The 21,144-nt window shown below is 37.6% G+C and overlaps 1 protein-coding gene across 4 annotated transcripts in view; it reads left to right on the plus strand.

The window, feature by feature from the left end:
* The window catches only part of MYO6 (myosin VI), a 114,777-nt gene that overhangs the window by 57,797 nt on the left and 35,836 nt on the right, over positions 1-21,144 (plus strand). For all 4 annotated transcript variants that reach the window (XR_012653026.1, XM_075046477.1, XM_075046476.1 and 1 more), the window contains exons 10-17: positions 1,226-1,306; positions 3,987-4,167; positions 6,793-6,937; positions 14,789-14,946; positions 15,925-16,016; positions 16,492-16,564; positions 18,821-18,948; positions 20,013-20,108. Coding sequence is in view for 3 of the 4 variants with exons in the window: in XM_075046477.1 (XP_074902578.1) it covers positions 1,226-1,306; positions 3,987-4,167; positions 6,793-6,937; positions 14,789-14,946; positions 15,925-16,016; positions 16,492-16,564; positions 18,821-18,948; positions 20,013-20,108 (954 nt within the window). In the remaining variant the exon portion in view is untranslated. The remainder of the gene's footprint in view (positions 1-1,225; positions 1,307-3,986; positions 4,168-6,792; positions 6,938-14,788; positions 14,947-15,924; positions 16,017-16,491; positions 16,565-18,820; positions 18,949-20,012; positions 20,109-21,144) is intronic.

The following is a 21,144-nucleotide window of genomic DNA, read 5'->3' on the forward strand; positions in this document are numbered from 1 at the left end:
CAAGCAGTGTATTTGTGTGCTTTAAAAATATAATTTCTCCTAGATTTAGTATGTAAATTTACTTGAGTTTTTAGCTTTCAAATGAAATCCATTTTCTTGTGACTAGATGTCTCCTACACAGGTTATTATTGAATACCATGGTGGTTCACATTCTTAGCCTGTCAGATAAGTTTCCACACTCCCTTCTTGAAAAGTACAACATTTTTCACTTCCCATCCCCAGTTTCTGGGATCGTGTTACTAATACTGTAATACAGGGATATATTGTGTTTAAAATATGCTGGGCTTTGCATTCTTATTGGCGGATAAAAAATACTTTTTGATATTTTGTTGAACACCAAACTAACTTTGAACAGTGTTTCTTGTCACTTTGTTTTAATATTAAATTTGTCACCTAGTTTTCTTCTGCTGATAGAAATGCTTTGAAGAATATTTTATTTTCTAGAATTTTGTATATAAATTTTAGTCAAAATATAGAATTATCTGTGTTCACCTCGTTGAAAACATCTCCTTTGTTCATGGGCTAGAGCAAAGAATCAGTTCACTTCCTTTAGACAAAGGGCTCTGTCCAAGCTTTTGGACAGAGTTCTTACTTTCAGCTGAACGAATTAGAAAGAAAAAGCTGGCGATCCCAATTTGCTGAAAGTGTCAGTCATTATCTGAATGCCTGGTCTATTCCCTTTCCTATCCAACATGAGGTGGTTATCAGAAGCCAGATACTGAATTAGGGTTCTGCTTGTACCATGTTATAAGCTTTTAATACTCCTCAAGCTTTTTAATACACTATGTCTCTTACTACCCATAGAAATATTTCACTGGTGAGGAAAAAATGAGTGAAGTTTGGTATTTCGCATAGGCCAGAAAATTTATTTTCATGGTTCCTAATTTTGATTGTCTTTTCTGTAATCCCAGACTCCATTAATAGGTTTAGTAGAGTCAAACATTAAGAAAACATTGTGGGACTTAACAAAATGAATATCCCACTGTGTCAAAAAGTATTTTAGTTGTCAAAATCAAGAAGCTTTCAACAGAAGTTTGTTACTGTTGCACCTCTGTAATTTTGTAGATGTAAATGAATACATTTTCAAGGAATGAATTCTGAATACCTACTGTGTTTTTGGTATCATATGATTAAATCAAGCTATGTAGAACAAGCCTTAAATAAAAGCATATATCTTCCTTATTTCTTTCTTTAAGTATACATTTCTACTTTTTTATTGTTACAGTATTTAAATCGAGGCTGTACCAGATACTTTGCTACCAAAGAAACAGACAAGCAGATTTTGCAAAATCGCAAGAGTCCTGAGGTATGTTTGTATCTTTGGTTAGTTTATATCATTAACTAATGCAGATAAGAGTTCAAAATGATGATTACGGTTTTACAGTGTGGAATGAAATGTTCATTTTACACATCTTTATAGGTCTAAATGGGTACTGTCAAAGCTGTTATATTCCGAACTCTGGTTTTCGAGTTCAGTCCTAGAAAAACATTTTAATATGCACCTTAAAATCCCAAATGGAACAGTATATAAAATTGTTTCCTTTTCATTCTTATTATAATACAACACTTAATGATGCAGCTTGTGTTCTGTGGAAAACAAAAATCTATCCAAGACTACCTGAAATTTTCTTTTTAAACCTTAGTACTTCAAGGAATAGGTCAGAAGCAGTAGTTTTTTGCAGAGCCATTTTACTGTCTGGATTTTTGAAGTGATGTTCCAAACTGTTTTATAAAACATTAGTGCCACCTCACTTCCAGCACGAGTGTATCTGCCTCCCCAGTATACTGCGTTCTTTATTGGTTTTTTGTTGTCCCCTTGCTATGAACTGTTACTTATGGCAGAGCATGGCAGTTTCTGGAAGAAAGTGTGAAACTTCAAAACACTTCTTTCCTCTTTCTCCATCTCTGTTTACATTTTTTAGAACTGGAATGACCAGAATTTGTAGCATTTAAACCTTTGAGCTTTTTCACATGAGGACATTAAAGAATTTAATCCAAATTAATAGTATATGTGAATTGGAAGTTGTTTAAACACTTCATTAAACTTCCACTCTGCTCTCTAATACAATTTTCATCTATTCATACCTAAAGTATTAATTTCTTATTTGTATAGCTGGAAGATATTTCAAATCTTAATCAAATCCGTACTTGTGATTCAGTAGCAGGGCAAGCTGCATATACATGTGGAAAAATACAAAGATAACTTCACTCAAGAGCTTCTCTCCCTCAACGGCCATGGCCATCTCTTTTAGATTTGAGAACTTTGCTTAAGTTTGTACATAGCTTGTAGCTAGCTGTGAGAGATGGTATAGATACTTCCTCTGCTCAAGTCAACATTGTTAAGTCTACTCCTGGATTTTTAGTGTTTGTATGTTGTCATACTGAGCACATAATGCCAATTTCTTTTGCTTGAATGTAGGCTATTTTCTATAATCAGGGATGGTGGAGCGTGAGATACAGAAATGCTGATTTGGTATTACTGTGAGGCAGAAAGCTGGTAGATACTTAATTCTCGTCAAGCATATAGATGAAGAGATGGTTGGGAGATTTTGCCTCTTGTTTACCTAATTTGCCTTAAATGAAGATTTGTAGTGAAGTTGGTCATTTATGTAGGCATAAAGTATCAACATTCACTTATTCTTGCTACTGGAAGATGAACCTTTGCAATCTTCTGTTATTGATGGGATTTACAGGTGGGTGTTCTGTCATAAAATGTGTCCTCTAAAGGACTTAATTTGAAATAAGTCTTTGTCTAAATTAAAACATACTGAGAGAATAATTCTGAAAATATGTATTAGACATTAAGTAGTGGAACATATGATGCCATAATACCTGTAGGTTACAGCCATGTCGATTTGAAAGCTTAATAAAGGATCAAATTTCAATGATATTTAAACCTAGTCTAGCCACTTAAACAGGAAATATACTGCATTGTTCAGGTTTTTAAATCAGAGATTTTATATTTGCTCTGTCGTTCTATGAAGAATATTAAGAGTATTTTAATAAAAGTAGCTGGAATAGTCAATTAATACTTAAATTATTTTTCTGTTTTCCTTATCAGGAAGATGAGGTGATCATTTTACATAATTAAGATGTAGTTTAATTTTATTGATGTGTCTAAATGTTGTGTGAAGTGAATTTTTCAGATGCATGTGGTGTTTTGTTTTGATAAAAATCATGTTAGCTTATTTGATATTGACAAGCCTTTTACTTAAAGTTAATTACTCTTTTTAGTTGAAAACATTTTAAAGTAACTGTAAAAACATAGCTCAGTCTGTGCATGTTCAGTTAGTCTCTTGATTGCATGCAGATGTGTTACTATCTACTATTTAAACCCATTAATAGTTAAAATGGCTTTTGATGTATTTAAATTAGGAAAATCAGCAAAATGTTCTATTGGCTTTTTAAAACATAGCTGGTTTTCTTCTAACCCATAGAACACTGCAAACGACTTTTCTGTTTCTTAATTACCAGCAAACATTAACAAGTATATTTCTCTAAATAAGTCTCTTTAGGATAGGGATAACTCTTCCAGTTCTGATTTGTCCTATACTCCTTTCCCATTGCCTGTCAGACTTTCTGTCATCCTATTATGAGGACCTCAATCGTCTTTCAACTGCTAGGGGCTAGAAGCACTCCTCTGTTATAAATGTTTTGATAACTCTCTTCGCCAAAGTCTTCCTTTCCACTGCTCACTATCCAGTATTCCCCTGTCCTTAGCTGTCACGTTCTCCAACTTCTGCTTTCTGAAGATATTTTGAAGTTTGCTTTGAAGTTGAATTTTGAAGATCATGCTTCAAAGTATCAACAAATTAAAATAAATCAGGGTTCTTGCAAAGCCTGTATTGTATGAAGAGCTCTAATCTCTACTTAGTTTGGCATGCTTCTTTTATGCTTTTTGTTATGGTTTATTCTTGACTGGAAATAATGGCTTACATTTGCGTAAACCACTTACTGAATTTTTGGTTTATCTTGTTGTTTTATAGTATCTCAAAGCAGGTTCCTTGAAGGATCCACTCTTAGATGATCATGGAGATTTCAACAGAATGTGCACAGCGATGAAAAAGATTGGTCTGGATGATGCAGAAAAACTTGATCTTTTTAGAGTAGTGGCTGGTGTCCTTCACCTTGGAAATATTGATTTTGAGGAAGCTGGGAGCACTTCAGGTTAGATGAAACTTAAATTGTTCTCTGTAAAAATGCTGAAAATGTCTCTTGATTACAGATGATTCCTTTCCATGTGAATTATTGCTTTAGAAAGCTGCCTTGTGCTCAAGGGTAATTCAGTTTTAATTCACCCCATTTTGAAGTCAAGTTTACCTATTTGTTTTAAAGTTGTACTTCTGTACATGCTCTGAAAGCAAATGGGCTGTCACTGAAATTGTTCAAGAAATTGTTCAGTGCAAAGTTTGATATAAGAGACATTTTGTGTCTCAAAACAGTACTTGTATTTTAATAATAATTTTTTAAAGTCAAACTTCTTGCTAATATCATGAAAACATCTTGAAATTAGCAACTCCATGTGTAGGGAAAGGCATTATGTCCTTTGGCTTCCAAAAATACCATCATGTTAGTATTTTGAAAGGTGAGGAAAAAAAGTTACAGCAAAAAACTTAAGTAAATGTAAACTTCCTAATTTTAAGATGTCACTCACAAGATGAGTTGGTACAATAGTAGCAGAATGTGCAGGAAGGTTGAGGATAGGGAATGAGTATTTTGGGAATGGTCGTTCTTACCTCACTACTGAAATCAGCCTCTCTGAGTTGAGAACTGCTGTCCATATATTCCTGAAAGACTGAAGAAACTCCCAGTCTGGACATACTACAAATACAACTATAGTAGAAAAGATATGTCTGTAGATCTTTATCTTGAGTTGCAAGATACACAAGATAGAGTGAAATTGGTTCCTCTTAGTCCTACTTCAGGTATGTATAGCTCCTGCCAAATTTGGTAAAGTTGCTAGGAAGGGCATGCCAAAGAACATTTTTAAAAGGTGTTTGAATGATGAATTAAATGAGTACTAGCCTTACAGGTTCACTAGCTCCCGACCCCAAGCACAGAATCACCACAGAAGAGATCAGGGGAGGTCTCTAGTCCAATGTGTGCTGGTCAAAGCAGGGCCAAGACTGAATTCAGACCGGGTAGCTTAGGGTTGTCACAGAGGAGGTGGTTTTTTTCTTTTCTTTTTTTTTCTTCTTTTTTTTCTTTTCCTCCTTTTTTTTTTTTCCTTGGGTCAAATCAGAACCTCCCCAGTGTCAATTCATGATCTTGCCATCTTCATGAAGATGACTGAAATGAACATGATTAACATGAATGAATCTGAGAAGATGTGGGTATAGAAAAGGGTAGTGGCTTCACCGGCCTTGGCAGTAAGCTGGCAGGGAGCTTCCCTGTTTTGGCCTTCTGTGAGTTGGGACTTTGGGGTTGGCAAGGTGGGACAGTGAAAAAGGTGCAAATGTGAGTGGAGAGGCAGGTTCAGGAGGCAAACGAACAAGGACAGGGGGAACCACAGATGGTGAGGAAAGTGAGCGTTTAGAGAAGGGAAGGAGGACACCAGAAAACTTTTTTTTTTCTCTGAATGCTGAAATTCAAACCCATTTTTTTCTGGAATAAGTTACTGAAGTTCTAAAGTGTTTATTGCAAATACAGGCTTTATTCTGCTCTCACCTTGCATGTGTACACACAGGTGTGCATTTGAACTGCTCCAGGCAGTCTGTCTCTTACCAGAGACCCTCTGAAGTTCTGTTGCTGTTTCAAAAACCTGGGAAACGCCAAACAAAAGCTGTTTACTACAGGTCAGATGGTGTTTCAGAGCTTCCAAAATCAAGTCACAAAAGGCCTAATCTTTTAAGGACTCCTTTTTCCCCCCCTGCTTTTTTTTTTTTTGCTTAGTGTCATTGTAGAGTAAGGAATTCAAGCATTTGACTAGTTAGTTACGCCCTTTGGTCTCTTCGCTTACCTGTAGGAAAAAAATTTAATGAGAACAACAGGAAATAAATGTTGTAATCCTGGCATATGTAATTAAGTGTTAGTTGTTGCTAAAGTGTTTGAGTGCTTCAGTGTGAGATTTACGAAGCTGTAGTGGCTGGATGAGCTCTGGCGCGAAGGTTGTGGGGCAGAGCAGAAGGAAGCACACCTCTCGGCTGTTTACCCAGGAAAATGTACATACCAGTATCTGAAAATGTAAGTGCTAGGAGTCTGCCGTGCCAGGCACTGCTGTTGCATAGCAAGGAAGTCTGGAGGATTACAGGAACATCTAAATCTGAAAGTTTAAATCCCTGCAGTTAGTTTCTAGGTATTAGCATTGTGATAGTTCTTTCACTTACAAGCAGGTTAGCTTTCGAACAGCCCATGTTTAGAGCAATGTCCTAGAAACACGGAATTTCATCTGTAGTTTCTGGGTGGTGCTTTTTTGTTTGTTGTTGTTGGGTTTGGGGGGGGGGTGGTTTGTTTTTTTTTGTTGTGGTTGGTTTGGGGGGGGGGGGGTGTCGTGTTTTTGAGAGCTGACTCTTTGCATGTAATATGTGAAGCAGTTTCCAGGGGCAAACTTTAATTCCTTCAAAGTTGATGTCACCTCTAGCCGTCGCGGCAAGACCGTCACCACCGGTTCAGTGTTTTTCCTAGAACGTCGGCTAACGATGCCGGCCGGGCAGCTGCTGCAGCAGCAGCGACGTTAGGAGGCACGCTTTTAAGACGAGCGAGCGAGAGAGAGAGCGTGTCCGCGCCTGCCCGCCCGCCGCCCGGCAGAGCCTGGCTGCGACCGGGCGCCGGTCTGACCCCTCTCCCCCCCAGGGGGCTGCACGCTGAGGCCGCGGAGCCAGCCGGCGCTGGAGTGCTGCGCGGCGCTGCTGGGCCTGGACCAGGAGGACCTGCGCGGCAGCCTCACCACCCGCGTCATGCTCACCACGGCAGGGGGCGCCAAAGGAACGGTCATCAAGTGAGTCCCGCGCGCGGCGGCACCGGGGGGGGACCGGGCGGGCGACGGGGGACGGGACACACACGACACCACACGACACCACACGACACCACACGACACCACACCACACCACACCACACCACACCCGTGTTGTCGTCCCGCCGCTGAAGCGGACCGTCCCCCGCAGCGTTCGCGGAGGGCCCTTGCGCTGAAGCGCGGCCGGGGGCTGAGGTAACCCTCACCCGAGCTCTGCCCCCCCGCCCAAAGGCCCTCGGGATCCGCCTGCGGGGAGAGGCTTTGTCCGGTTTCTGACCCGCGGGGAAAAGCGGGAAAAATGGCCTCAAACTGCCCCTTGGCAAGTATGAACTGAGCTGCAGTTCGCCTGAGGGCAGCTACTTAAAACGCTCACTTAACGGTGTACGAAAACACGGGGCTACAAAAATGGAGAGTGCGGAAGACTTGCACGCTTCCGTTGTTAGTCCCTTCAAAACAGAAGCAGTGTGCTACGCTTTTCCATCACGTGAGTGTTAATTTTGAGATGACAGTTTTTTAACACGGCTTTGATTTTTTTTTCACTTTTTTTTTTTTTTTTTTTAAACCAGTTGATCCAAATGCACATTTTTAGATGCTCGGGCTTGCTTGTTTCGTTGTTGTTAGGTCATTGGAGGTTTGTTTTTTTTTATTTGGAAGAGTGGCAGTTGTACAATGTCTGACTAAAATGTCCTTTTCTTCAGGAAAAGAACAGCTTTGAATAAGTTACTGTCACGTTTTCTAAAACCTCTCACATGTCAGTGAGTACGCTGTGTGACCAGGGAAAGTATAGTAGGCAGCCTGTTAAATCCATGACCCACACAGAAAATTAGATACGCTAATAGATTTAACAGATACACTGTATCAAGGAATGTTAATGCTGTGCCTAAAATATTTCAGGAGATATATACTTGGATGTATCTCTCTTGTCATGGGGGCTGCACAGTGCTCCCATGACTGCTGCCCTGCGATACTAGGTCAGGGATGCGCTAATCGGAGGGTAGTACATCCACCCTTCTCGGTGTCTGGGTGATCAGTGTCCCTGTGTTTGCCACATCTAATTCTTCTGAAATCAAATTTCAGCTTTAAAAACACCACTGCAAATGGTAAACCAGAAATGCGCTGCTTCTTGCTGTTGCTGGTAAACAAACATTTAATCTTGACTGCGAAGTTAATATTGTTTCATAGAAACATAAAAAATAGTGGAACAGGATATATTTAAGAGAAAGTTCTTTTTTTTTTCCTGTAGCTATTAAGAATACATCACTGTTGAAGTAAATAGTGATCTTATAAAAAGAGTGATTATCCCTTTCATTTTGACAAGAAGCTATTATCAAGGTAACTTCCTAGGCATAGAAGCAGGATAGTGATTTCTTTCTGTACACATATGGAGAAGGAATAATTGCAAAGAACATGTTTAAACATGGTAGTGATGATAACATTTCAATACCGTGAAAGTTATGACTCTTATGAAACTGAGTTTTATGAAGATGATTTCACTACAGTTGCCTTTTGTTTATGAAAAACCTCCAGCTTCCACCACAAATTTTCTCTTGTTGAGATTGATGCTAGCCTGTAAGCTGTCAGGGTTGCTAGCTAAGCTGCATGCAACTGAATTGTGTGTTTTAACATTTGGTTTTCTATGTTGTGTGTTTGCTGGAGTTAAAGAAACCATCACATCAAAAACTGACCTTGGGCTAAACAGTTTTGAGCATGTTAAAAGTAATGCTCAATGTTTAGCTGAATGCATCAATCTGTCAGTTAGTAACCTAATCAACATTCACTTCACTCATTGGAAGACTGCGTGTGTGGTTCTTACTGACTTATGGAAACAATGAAATTGTTTTAGTGAATCAGAAATACAACTTTATGCACATTACACCGGAAGTTTAATATATGAAAGCCATAATTAATTATCTATATTAATGTGGTTTATATAAGTTCCTTGCATATTATGTCTTTTGAAATTTATTATTTATGTCTTATAGTATGAAGTATTTGTTAACATATCATAAACTTGTGGACTGAAAGTAAGAGCTGATTGATTTAACCTTGGTATGTCACTGTGGCCAGTGAAGGTGGCAGGTGTTAGTTAATACATGCTGAGGTTATGTCAGACTTATGAGGTGAAAAGTTGATCTTTGAGCACTTGAGAGCATTGGCTTTTTTAGTCCTTGAGCGATGTAATGGATTTGAGTAATGAAGGTTTCCAGTGGTCAAGAGCTCATACTGTGCAAGAGAAGTAATCTTGATCTCTACTTAATTCTAACTAATAATGATAAATTAAAGGAGAATAGCTGTAGTGCAAATACTCTTCAGGACCTGCTTCCTGATCTCCAGGGTGAAACTGATCTTCCTGGCCAAAATTTGAGCATAATAAGCCATCAGTGACAGCCTGTGCTGTTTGAACATCGTGGTTTTTTAGGGGAATGCAGATGCTCTTCTGAATAAACTCATATTGAGGAGTCTTAAGTTTAGCATGGGTATGGGCTGTTGTTCCAGTAATACAGTATTACTGAATCGCTGACCTTTGAGGTGTATTTCTAGATAGAGCAACCAAGTAGACTTCTTGGTGGTCTGCTTATTTCTGTACTTTGAAAGAAGGGATGGTCAAGAGTTAGAAGTTCATAGTGACTACCACGGAAAAAGCTATAATGCAGTGACAAATGCTAGGTAATGATTGGGGAGGGGTTATTCTGCCTTCAGTTAAAAGCTCAAGATCTAGGTCTCTTCATAATATATTCAATAGTGCATTTCTGGGAAGTGGTTATAAATTCAGTTATTAGAAATTGGGGACTCTTAGTCACTATCATCTTGCTGCCTTGTCATCTGATACGGAAAGCTAGAAATAATTTTTCTCTTTGTAACAACCTTTACATGTAGGAAGACGTGGGTCTTGCAGGACAAAGTGCCTCCGTTGGCCGATATTTTCCAAGTTTTACTATTTGCTCTCTTCCAGACCATGTCTAAATTGACAGAAGAATCTTTGATATATTCATCCAGGACAATCTTTATCAGTACTACTGAAAACATTGGAGTAGAAAACTATGTATTATACAGTACAGGTGGTACTTATATTAACGCATGGCGGTATGAGAATTGCAGGTTTTGGAAATTAGTGATGTTTTTTACTTAATTCAGCCTGTGATCCACTACAAATGCTGATCTTTGTCTCCTGACTCACTGTTTACCTGGTTATTCTCCATCTTGCATTTGTATTTTTGAATTCTCCTAAGTATACCACCACACACTTTCCTTTACTGAAATCTGTCTTGTGGATTTTTAGATCGTCTCTTCAGTTTGTGAAAATAATTTTGTATGCTAATCTTGTCACCAAGATTTTCTGCTTTCTTAGTTCAGTATTATCAGACAATTTTTTTGAAAATACCCTTACTTTTGCATTCCTTTTAACTGAAAGTGTTAACTAGAAGCAGAAGGGGTTTGAACAAATTGCATCCATGTCAGATTCAGATGGCACCCCACTGGAAATGCTCTCGGTGAACTATTGACTCAGCCTCTGAGAACAGATTAGTTTTGGCTGTTGTACACATAACATATAGATAAGGCGTGTCTGTATAGTTTCTGTTTGAGAATGTTTGGTGGGACACACCAAGCACTAAAGCAAAGGGGTATCATAATATACTGCTTTCCTTTCATCACATCTCAAGTGACCCTGTCCAGGAAGGCTTCTTAAATACAATTTTTGTTACAGCTTCAAATTCACTTTGGATTAAGACTGTAAAGATTTTCTGCTCAGCATATTTATCCTGATAAGCCTGGGGTGTTGTTAGCAGTGTACTGTTTCAAAAGTTTGCAAACACAAGGACCTATGGTATTGTGCCAGCAGATTTTCCCCAGTGTTTTATTTTGTGGATGGCAAAAACGAATTCTGAGGACTCCTTCCACCATCTCAAAGGATTAATGCATTAAGCCTCTTTCTCTAGCGTTTTCTAAACTCATGCAGCTAAAAGCAAATGTACACTAATAATTACACTATATCTTTTTCTCATGTGGCTTACTGCATGTACAAGTGGTTTGGACTGGTTTAGATATTTGTTAAATAGCCAGCAGGTTTTTCTATGGTAGTGTAGTTTAGAAACTATTTGATTGCGATCAATATTAGAGTTTTGACAAGTACATTGTTTTATTTTGTTACAGCAACCCAAAGAGCTACTCATTTCTCTCTGTCTTTCTTAGGGACCTTTTGTGTGCAAGTAGATCATGTGAGTCCTAATAGGTCACAGTGAATAAATAGCTCAGCTGAAATCACTGTGCTAGGAGTATAACAAAGGCTTTGTTCTGCTGGGCACAATGGAGCCAACAAGGAACAGTAGGAGGGTGACGCTAAATGCTATCTCTGTGAATTTTATTAAATACTAATGTGCAGTGGACTGCCAGGGAGATTTGACAGCTGCACTACGTTTATCTGTCCTTGTTAGTCTCCCCAAAAGAGCATAATAATCATCTCATTGGCAGAGGTTTTTGCCATCCACGTAAAATATGTTTACAGAGAGAGATAATGTCTTAGTATTCAAAAGTTGATACACCTCTTAGACTGTAAATGCACTGTACTACTCTTAGCCAGTTTCTCCCTTTCCAAGAAGACTTTCAAAGAGGACTCCGTCATCACAAAGTAAATTTTTTTACAGTGTGAAAAATTTAACTTGCATCATTCCAGGTCCTCCAGCTTCTTTTGGAGTAAGTTTTCTACCAAAATGCTTTTTTTTTTTTGCGGTGGTGGTGGTACTGAAGCCTCTGTTGGAAAAACATTGTGGTTTGTTTTTTTTTTTTTAATACTTTTCTATAGTTTTTGGAACTTCTCTCAAATTACAAATGTGCTGCTTATATTCTTCAATTATGTAGGCCTTTCACTAGTTAGGGTTATTTCATCCAGACCATTTTATTTGTGAAGCAGTAACAGTATTGGATGACAGCAGCTGATGGGTATCGCTTCACCTGCTCTCTCTCCCTTAATTGTTGTCAACCATGGGCAAATGATATATATTTTAATTGCAGTTTATTTGTTCTGGAAAATGTTTGGGGACTGCATGGAACTGTCTGCAGGATAAATCTAGTCCATGAGAACACTTTACCCCAGATCTCAGACTTTCTGGATCACTGAAAACCTTGCTGAAGAAATTAGTATGAAGACCAAACAAGGGGTTTTGTTGTAGCCTTACCAAATAGCTTAGAAATTGGAAAAATGTTTTCCCTGTTCCTTACAAGTAGCTATATCTTTTCCTGTTCAGACAAGAAACAGGAGGAGGAAACAGATTCCTTTGTCAGTGTGCAGACCAGAGGAGAGGAGGAGCTGAGTGAAAGCAAGTTCCTGAGAAGGAAGTTACTGATTCTGAATGTCAGTTCTGTAATAGGGCTCTTCTGTATCTACTGGCTCAGTGCAATTTCAGCATTATTTTGTGGTTCTGTACTTTCAGCTGTGCAAAATGCATTGCAGGGTTACATGTTCTTTCCATGGGTTTCTGCTGCATACTATGAAATTTAAAATAACAGTAGGGTTTTGTGCAGTTTCTAGATTTCTACTTTATAATGGCAGAATTTGTTATTTTTGAAGAAGAGGGCGGTTTTATGAATACATGCTGTAGACGTATGACTGTTTGTCATGTTGTTTAAAAAAATAAATTGAAAGCATAGATGATTTTAGTGTATTGTATTATGTAATAGGCCTGCAGCTGACATGTGGGAATTAGTATTCTGATCTCTTAAACGTATCAGAATGGAATGTAAAGGTACCTTCCTTCTATTTATAAGATAAGATTTCTGTCAGTACTTGTTACCTTAAGATAAGTCAGGAGATACTTAGTGGAAGACAAGATTGTATGTTAAAGCTAATTACTATCTCATGTAATGTAGCTGCAGGTGTCCTTAGTGAACAGAGTCTCTGGTTCCCTGACTCACCAGTCACAATAGAAAGTGATCTCCATCAGTCTCATGTTTCTGCATCAGAAGTATCATCCTTGAAAAAATACAGAAATAATAAATTTGAGTTAGTGTAGTGCTTGTGAATCATGGGAAGTGAAGGAAATGATGCAATATGGGTAAGCTGCATAGCATTAAGTTCTTTTCTGACCTGCCACTTCTTTGTACTCCTGTGTACAGAAAACTACCTGGAGGGGGCGATAGGGCAGTTCTGCAGTGGTGACAGCTTGAACCTTGTACGTAGGGCTTACTTAAACAGTTCAGATAAGAGGTATTTTTTAAACGTAGATTTGCTGCATGCTTGAGAAGTTCCATAATTGGTTAACAACCACCTTAGCTGGACAGTCCATCCTATGATTATTACAAATTGTTATTGTAGTCCTGGATATGAGAGGCAAGGTATATGGGGAGAAGTGATTTGTTTTATTAAGCCAACTGATTGAGATATTTAGAAAAAGCCTAAGAGCCTTTGGCATATAGCCATCATCCTTATTCTTCATGACAAAGAGGATTGGTGTAATAAAAACCTTGACATTATTTCTTCCTGTTCCTCCCTGCAAATTTTATCAGTTTGGTTAGCAAAGGCTCTCTCCCTAAAAATCTCTTCTTTTGGTTTACTTCAACATTGGATATATCTGTATGTCATGATACAGTGTTGTGCAAAGCCTTTGTGTACCTATAGTTGTTCTAAATTGTAGGCCATCGTTCCATGCATGAAGTTTTGATACTGTCTGGTCAAGGGGCTTATCAGTATTTCGATTTAATTTTTTTCCCTTTATATTTTTTTTATTGCCATGTAAAAATCCTTTGGAATTTTAATCTTTGACAGTCTGATTCTTTTCTGGTCTGATTCTGTTCAGATTGGTGGGACTTCTGCTTTTGAATTCTTTGGCAACATCATTAGGATCTAAGTGCAATTTGCAATCATACCATAAAGCCCAAAGTTCATTTTTCACACTGCTCTCCTGTTGTTTCTTAAACACTTCCTTAAGGCTTTATTCTTACATGAATTGTCTTATTCTGGAGACTTCTACAGGTACTTCTTCAGCTGTGTACAGTATAACTCTTTTTTTAGGTTTGGTACTCTTACCTGTTAATCTGAAACTTATTTAAAAAAAAAAAAAAGTCTTGTAGAGTGTATTTATCCAGGAGATGACGTGGTTAAATGTGCTTGGAGATCCCATCCCTGGCAGTGTTCAAGGCCAGGTTGGATGGGGCTTTGTGCAACCTGGTCTAGCAGAAGGTGTCCCTGCCCATGGCAGCGGGGTTGGAACTAGATGATCTTTAAGGTCCCTTTCAACCCAACCCAAACCATTCTATGATTCTATGTTGTCTTAAGAGGCTCCTTCTTCCAGTATTTAAAAAGAATCCTTATTTTGGGATTGCATCTAACTTTTACCCTGAGAACACACTCCCTTATCTATGTTTTTTTTACTTTTGTCACCAATTTACTTACAGCCTTATAGCCTTAGTTATAGCCCTTATGAAAGTATAGGGACAGAGGTGTCAGAGCAAACCTGAACTATAGGTTTTGTTGTAATGAGGCAGCTCATAAATACATAGTTGAAATATTTTTTGTAGATGGGAATGTATGTATTTTAAATCTCGCTCTCTCTGGCAATTATCAATATAGTTTCTAATTATCTAACAAACGAGTATGAAAACATCTGCATCTTAATTTCTACTGAGCATAGTGAAACATTATTCTTTCTTTTTACAGGTAGGATAGTTAGTCTAACTTGGCAAGTTTGTTTCCAGCCTGGGCCTAGAGCTCAGGGGATTTTTGTGTCCTAGTTTACAATAGTTGGAAAGGTTCTTTTTAAGTTTAGGGTCTAATCATTTAGTCTAATCAGTATTTCAGAGTCAGCAATTCTGAAAAGTAAGATCTGTATTTTTGTTTTTTAGGGTACCCTTGAAAGTGGAACAAGCCAACAATGCTCGTGATGCCTTGGCTAAAACAGTGTATAGTCATCTGTTTGACCATGTAGTGAACAGGGTAAACCAGTGTTTTCCATTTGAGACTTCTTCTTTCTTCATTGGAGTTCTAGATATAGCTGGTTTTGGTAAGTACACTTAAAAAAAATAAAATAATTTTCTAGTTGTCTGTTATTGCCACCAAAGATTCAATGATAAACTGTGTAATGGAGAGGGGGAGGGTTTGGGTTTTTTTGGTCGGGGTGGGTGGGATGGGTTACAAGGGCCTAAGAAGATATCAAAAGAGCAGATAAAGCCTCGTTTTCCTGAGATACAAGAATATAGAGGAGGTCTAGAGCTTCTCCTGATGACCTAGTAACGCTAACAAGTGTTAGTGTGCAACTAAGCATCTTCATAATGGTTTCAGATACCTGTAGTGTCTACATAGACACAGCTTTTGAAGGACTAAAAATTTGGAATGAAATCTTAATTTGGCCACCCAGTAAAATTAGGAAAGATATTGCATGTGTGTGCTGTTTTCCTGTTCAGTCCTGAGAAGATCACTGCATACTGACAGGCAAATGAAGTCTCTGAATTAAGATACTGTTTCCTGGAGGCTGGATAGTTCTGTTGCAGAGTTGGACTTCGGGCTCCTGGTTGCTCCTGGGAAGTGGTGGGTGTTGATGGTTCCTGTAAACTTCTGTCCTCACTGGGATGCAGAATAGGGCATGTTTTCTGTTTTGCTCTAGCCCTGCTAAGGTGGTCCAAGAACAGTGAAAAAGGTAACCTTTGGTTTTCAGGTCTTTAGAGCTAGGATATCATGTGCCAGCCTGATGTGACATGGATGTATGAGGTACATTTTCACTGTATGGTAGCATCTTGCTTTGGTTTGCTGCCAGATAGAACTGTCTGTTATTTGTCATAGAAATATGATCTGCTGCAGTATTTTTATATCTATCTTATGTGCGACTTGAAAATCTGTAAAAGCTTTTATTTTACTGAAAGAGACAGATATGGATCTGAACACATCTTTAAATATTAGCACTGTGAAGCTTTTCTTAGTTACTGTGTAATATAAATTCTTGCAACACTGGTTTATCATAGAAGTTTAACTTCTGTTTTTTCAGAATACTTTGAACACAACAGTTTTGAACAGTTCTGTATTAACTACTGTAATGAAAAACTGCAGCAGTTTTTTAATGAAAGGATTCTGAAAGAGGTATGTTATATTTAATGTTATATTTGAGGATTTATTTTTTTAGTAAAGAGACACTTAAAGTAGCACTGCTTTCCATAAGATTGCAAATTGTGCTTAGATTAAAAAAAATTCAGTTGACAAACTGTTTTCCTACTGTGTGACACCTGGTTGTGCCAGAAAAGAATATGGCTTTTTGAAAACCAAGAGTCTTTTCTTTTCTTCATTTTTACCATTCATTAAAATGAGGCATCCAGATACTGGACAATGTCTCATACCTAATGGGAATATCTAATTGCATGGGCATATCATTAAGGAGGTGAAGTTGGGATATATTTAGCTGTGGAAGGAAATTCTAAAATTTGTGTTGATTCATGCTGTATTTAAAAATCTCTTCAGGTGTATTTAAAAAAAACATTTTTGGTGGGTAAAAAAATACATGGTGAGTGTGTTTTCTCTTTTCAAGTTTGTTTTGGTTTGGTTTGGTTTGTTTTTTTAGGAACAAGAACTTTACCAAAAAGAAGGCCTAGGGGTTAATGAAGTGCGCTATGTAGATAATCAGGACTGCATAGGTATGTGCTTCTTGAAATGTCAAGCTATTCGTTAGTGTCATGGAGAAAAAAGCTTCAAGCAAAAGAGGCAAAATATGCGTAGCACTAGAAATTTGTGCTTTTAATGACTGGTGCAACCTTGTGAATTCTTCCATCTTTGTATAACATTCTAGTTCTGGTTGATAATAAAGCCATGTTGTCCTACGGTGTGTAATAACTGCAGCTGGGACTTGTGAATTTTATGTGCATTTTCCTAGAAAACTAATTCGAACACCTAAATAGGGTAAATAAAGTGAAGCAGGATGTGAGGGTGTCTGGGGAAAAATATTCCATGAATTAAAAAAATCCCATCCCATTGCCCCCATCTTTTTTGAGCCAGTCAGCAAGCAGAGAAACGAAATGAACTATAGGCAACAGGCTGTAGATGTTACTGCTGTTTTTAGGCTTCCACAGACTGATATATACCAGAGGCTTTAAGAGGATGTTGTTGGGTTTTTTGTTTGTTTGGGTTTTTTTTGTTTACTCTGTGTTCAACTTGTGTTCTCCAAATTGGTGTATTGTGAACAAAAGTTCATCTTGCTTTTGCATTTACAGTAATTTGCTTGCGGTAACTAGTCAGTCCTGGCTGAGCAGAGAATGACAGAATTTAACATCTGTTGCAAAATGTCTGGTTCTTCTGAGATTCTGTAGCTCTGCTGAAGTTTTCACTTTGTCAGATAGGACTGTACAGTCACTAACTCTGACTTAACTGAAGACAACTCTTGTCAAGCAAACCTCTTAGCCATCTTGTGCAAAAGCAACAGGGAGGTATTTGGAGGAGGGAACAAAAAGAATAGCAACAGGAAATAGGTGACTTCTATGAATACAAATCTTATCTCTTTTAGTGGTTTAATAATGTGTTTAATAATGTGTATATGAGCCTGACCCTGGTCCCAAAAATGTTATAGTTTAGAGACTGTCATGTTTCTATAAAAAGGGTTCCTTCCCTCCCAGTGCATGTTTGGGTTTGGGTTTGTTGTTGTTGTTGTTGTTGTTGTTGTTGTTGTTTGTTTGTTTTGGGGGGTTATTTTGAAACATATCTCAGGATCTAAAGGGGTTCCCTGGTGCCTATTGGAAGAAAGGGTCTCTGTCTGACTCATAGTGGGAAAATGGGTCAGGTTGTAGAGATTGTTGCCAAGTTGTTGCCTTTTACTGCCACACTTTCTGTTGAAATACGATTTTGTTTAAGGTGTTGGACCAGGCTGGTGACAGCAGTGAACATGTAGAAATACTGTCACAAAAGACAAGGTTATCATGTTGACATGGGCAATTTTTTAACACTATGGCAGAATCTTAGAAACAGTCATTAGTATGTTAGAATGTTTTGATGGAATGGTAGTCATCTCTGTAGCTAAATTAGCTTATTCAGACTTTATAAGCATAAATTCTTTGCATGGGGGTTTTCTTTGTGCTTTATATATAGCCTCATATTGTTTACAGTCTGTAGTAAGAGTTCATAGGCATTGCTGCAGTACAAGCATTAGTCATTCCCTCCTTTCCACAGAAAAAAAAGTAGGTAGTAAAAATTCCTTTTAAAAGAACAGTTTCGTAGATAATACAAAAAAAGTTTGAAAAGCTGCAAAATTCTTGTGTCTAATAGTTTCAAGAGCATGAATTTCTATGTCAGCTTCCAAGCGCTTTCATATATGTGTGTGAAAGGTCAAAGCAATACACTTGTAAAAAGTTGTGGAAGCACCACTGTATGCTCAAGTCTGGTCTGCCTTTCTTAAAACAAATGCGTTTCATTTTCCTCCCTGGATCCTTTTGTGAATGGAAGTATGTGCCTTTTCATGCTTTTAGTTTTGACATGTGGTGAAACATGGATGAAGAGCTTAAAAAAAAACCCCCAAAACCCAACGATATGAGCAATTATCCCATAAAGACCCATGGTCATACCAAAGAAACATTTAGGCACCTTTTGGGAATTAGATTGAGACCCAGAGTAAAAATCAAACAATTCATGCCTGCTCTTCCCTGCCCACCAAACACCCCCCCCCCCCCCCCCGCCCCTGTGTTCCTTGTGCTAGAGTTAGAACTTGATATGTATAGGGTATAGATTAAATCAACAATTCAGATACATAGAATTATTTTGCAATGACTTTTTGTATTTTGTGTTAACAGCTTTCCCTACATACCTTTATACAGAATCAGATCAGTAGCATTTTAAACTTGTAATGTTCAGTTCTGATACGAGTTTATATATTCAATTTTTGTAAATATATTTTGTTTTATTAATAGATTTGATTGAAGCAAAGTTAATAGGTGTGCTGGATATTTTGGATGAAGAAAATCGTCTTCCCCAACCAAGTGACCAGCATTTTACTTCAGTTGTGCACCAGAAGCACAAGGACCATTTCAGGCTCTCTGTAGGTTTATTTTTACTGTCTGTCTTGTTTTAATAAAACAGGTTTTGGAACAGTTGATAGTAACACTTCAATTTAATGAAATCCTTTCCTAAGAAATCTCATACCACAGCAGTCTGCACAATCCGTATTCTTTTGTTAAGGACAAGTTTGGTTATTAGGTTTGTTGAAAACTTCACTGAAGATTTTAAGTCTTCTAGCAATTCTAATATCCTGCTGAAACTAAAGCTGTATTCTTCACTTGTATTACATGCCAACAAACTTCAAATACATGAAAATGAAATAAAAACACATTTTGATTTCGATTATTTCATATCAGATGAGCTATTTTGTTGTTCCTTTCAAAAATTGTTTGTTTTGGACAATATTTGACTTGCATGGAGTGTCTAGCTAGCACTTCAGAGATGAAAATAGGGAACACAAAAGGAAAACCTTTTTGTTGTTAATTCTTTAACTTACAGCACTCTGTGGAAGATTAATGCAAGTTATTGCAATTTGTGTACATGATTTCTGTTGAAGGGGGCGGGGGGGGGCAGTTAATTCCCTGCTGAAAAAATGCAAGCAAATGGAACCAAATAAAATTGTCATCCATTTACCTTTTGTTAAGTTTCCACTTAATCTTGCTTAACTGGATTGCTGTGCAGTGAAACATTTTTGTCAGTATGTGTACAGTCAGGTAGGTGGTTGCCTTTTAAAATATACCATCTAAAAATATTTTAAGCTTCTATCTAATTGTATTCATATGACAAGGCTGTTCATTAGTTGTGGAATGAACGGTATAGAAATTGTTGATTAAAGCCAAAAAGAAAATCAACTAGTTGGTGTTAGCAATCCTGGTAACTTTTGTTTTGAATATGAGGTATCTAAGAGTGTGAATGAGAATGAAAACAGGTTTTTGGAATATCTTGGTTTGAACAGGAACAGTAGTGATCATCACAATTGTACTGCAGGAAATGTCGTTTTTAACACCTAGTACTTCTGGCAGAATCATGGTGATGTTTTAAGAGTAAACTTTTTCTCACTCTACAGTGTAATTCTTCTTTGTAATTCAATTTTTTTAATTCCAGATTCCTAGAAAGTCTAAACTGGCTGTTCACAGAAATATCAGAGATGATGAAGGCTTTATTATCCGACATTTTGCAGGAGCAGTATGCTATGAGACGGTAATTTTACTTATGCAAAACTATTTTTGTTATGCTTTGTAGTGCTTGTGATATTCAAAAGTTGATATGTCTTAGCTTTGAAATTGATTTTATGAGTATGTGACGGAATTGACAGTTTCTTTTAACTTTACAGATTACAGACTGTTTTGGTGACGTATATTTTGTCTAAGTTTGTTATAAATCTACAGGTATTGGTGTCAAATATTGATTCATGATCTACTGCAAATCTTACATCAACATACGTTTGCATCTTGGGGAGGGGAATACACTACGTGATATGAAAGTACTGTTAGATTTAAGAGTAGCTTTTCAGAAGCATGCTTATCCTTGTATGCAATCACTGTTTATGTTATATTAAAATCACATTTGATACTTTTTGGGTTCCATTTCTACTTGCAATAGAATCATTCATGTAAGAATACGAAATACCTGCAATTGTTACCCTCAAAATACATTCCAGCTTCTTGTACTTTTTTGACTGTTCATCATACAAAAACATTGAAACACCTGAAGCCAATATTTAAAACCTAATTTTTAAAAAATAAGAGTTTAGGATAAACAGAAGATCCATAATGCTTCGTTGTTCTAGTCTGTAATTCCAGTGTTTAAGAGGAAAATACGTATTTTAAGGGCTTGTTCTTATTTACTTCAAAATACTCCAAGAATGAGAAATGATTGCTGTGCTGTTTTGAAGTAGGCACATTCTATAGTCATTTTACAAATTGAAGTCTACGTGTTACCTACCTGATTTTTCTGAGGTCACTGAGCATGTATGTTAATAATACCATAGAGTGTCTTCAGGAACAGCGGAGCCACATATGAGCACATAAGCTCTGCTGTCTGAGCTGATCAGATATGAGGTAGCTTTGGTCCAGAAGCTATGCTAATATGCTTGACTTAATTTATCCCCTCCCTCAGAGGGACTTACATAGCTTGGGCCTTAAAACTTTTGGACTATAGCTGCCTTGTACCTCACCTGTTACTTGTTTCTCTTTCTCACTGCACTTGTGGCAGTTCTTACAGTCTGATTTGTGGT

This window comes from Buteo buteo, chromosome 15 (assembly GCF_964188355.1).
Source record: "Buteo buteo chromosome 15, bButBut1.hap1.1, whole genome shotgun sequence".
In the NCBI taxonomy this organism is placed as follows: domain Eukaryota; kingdom Metazoa; phylum Chordata; class Aves; order Accipitriformes; family Accipitridae; genus Buteo; species Buteo buteo.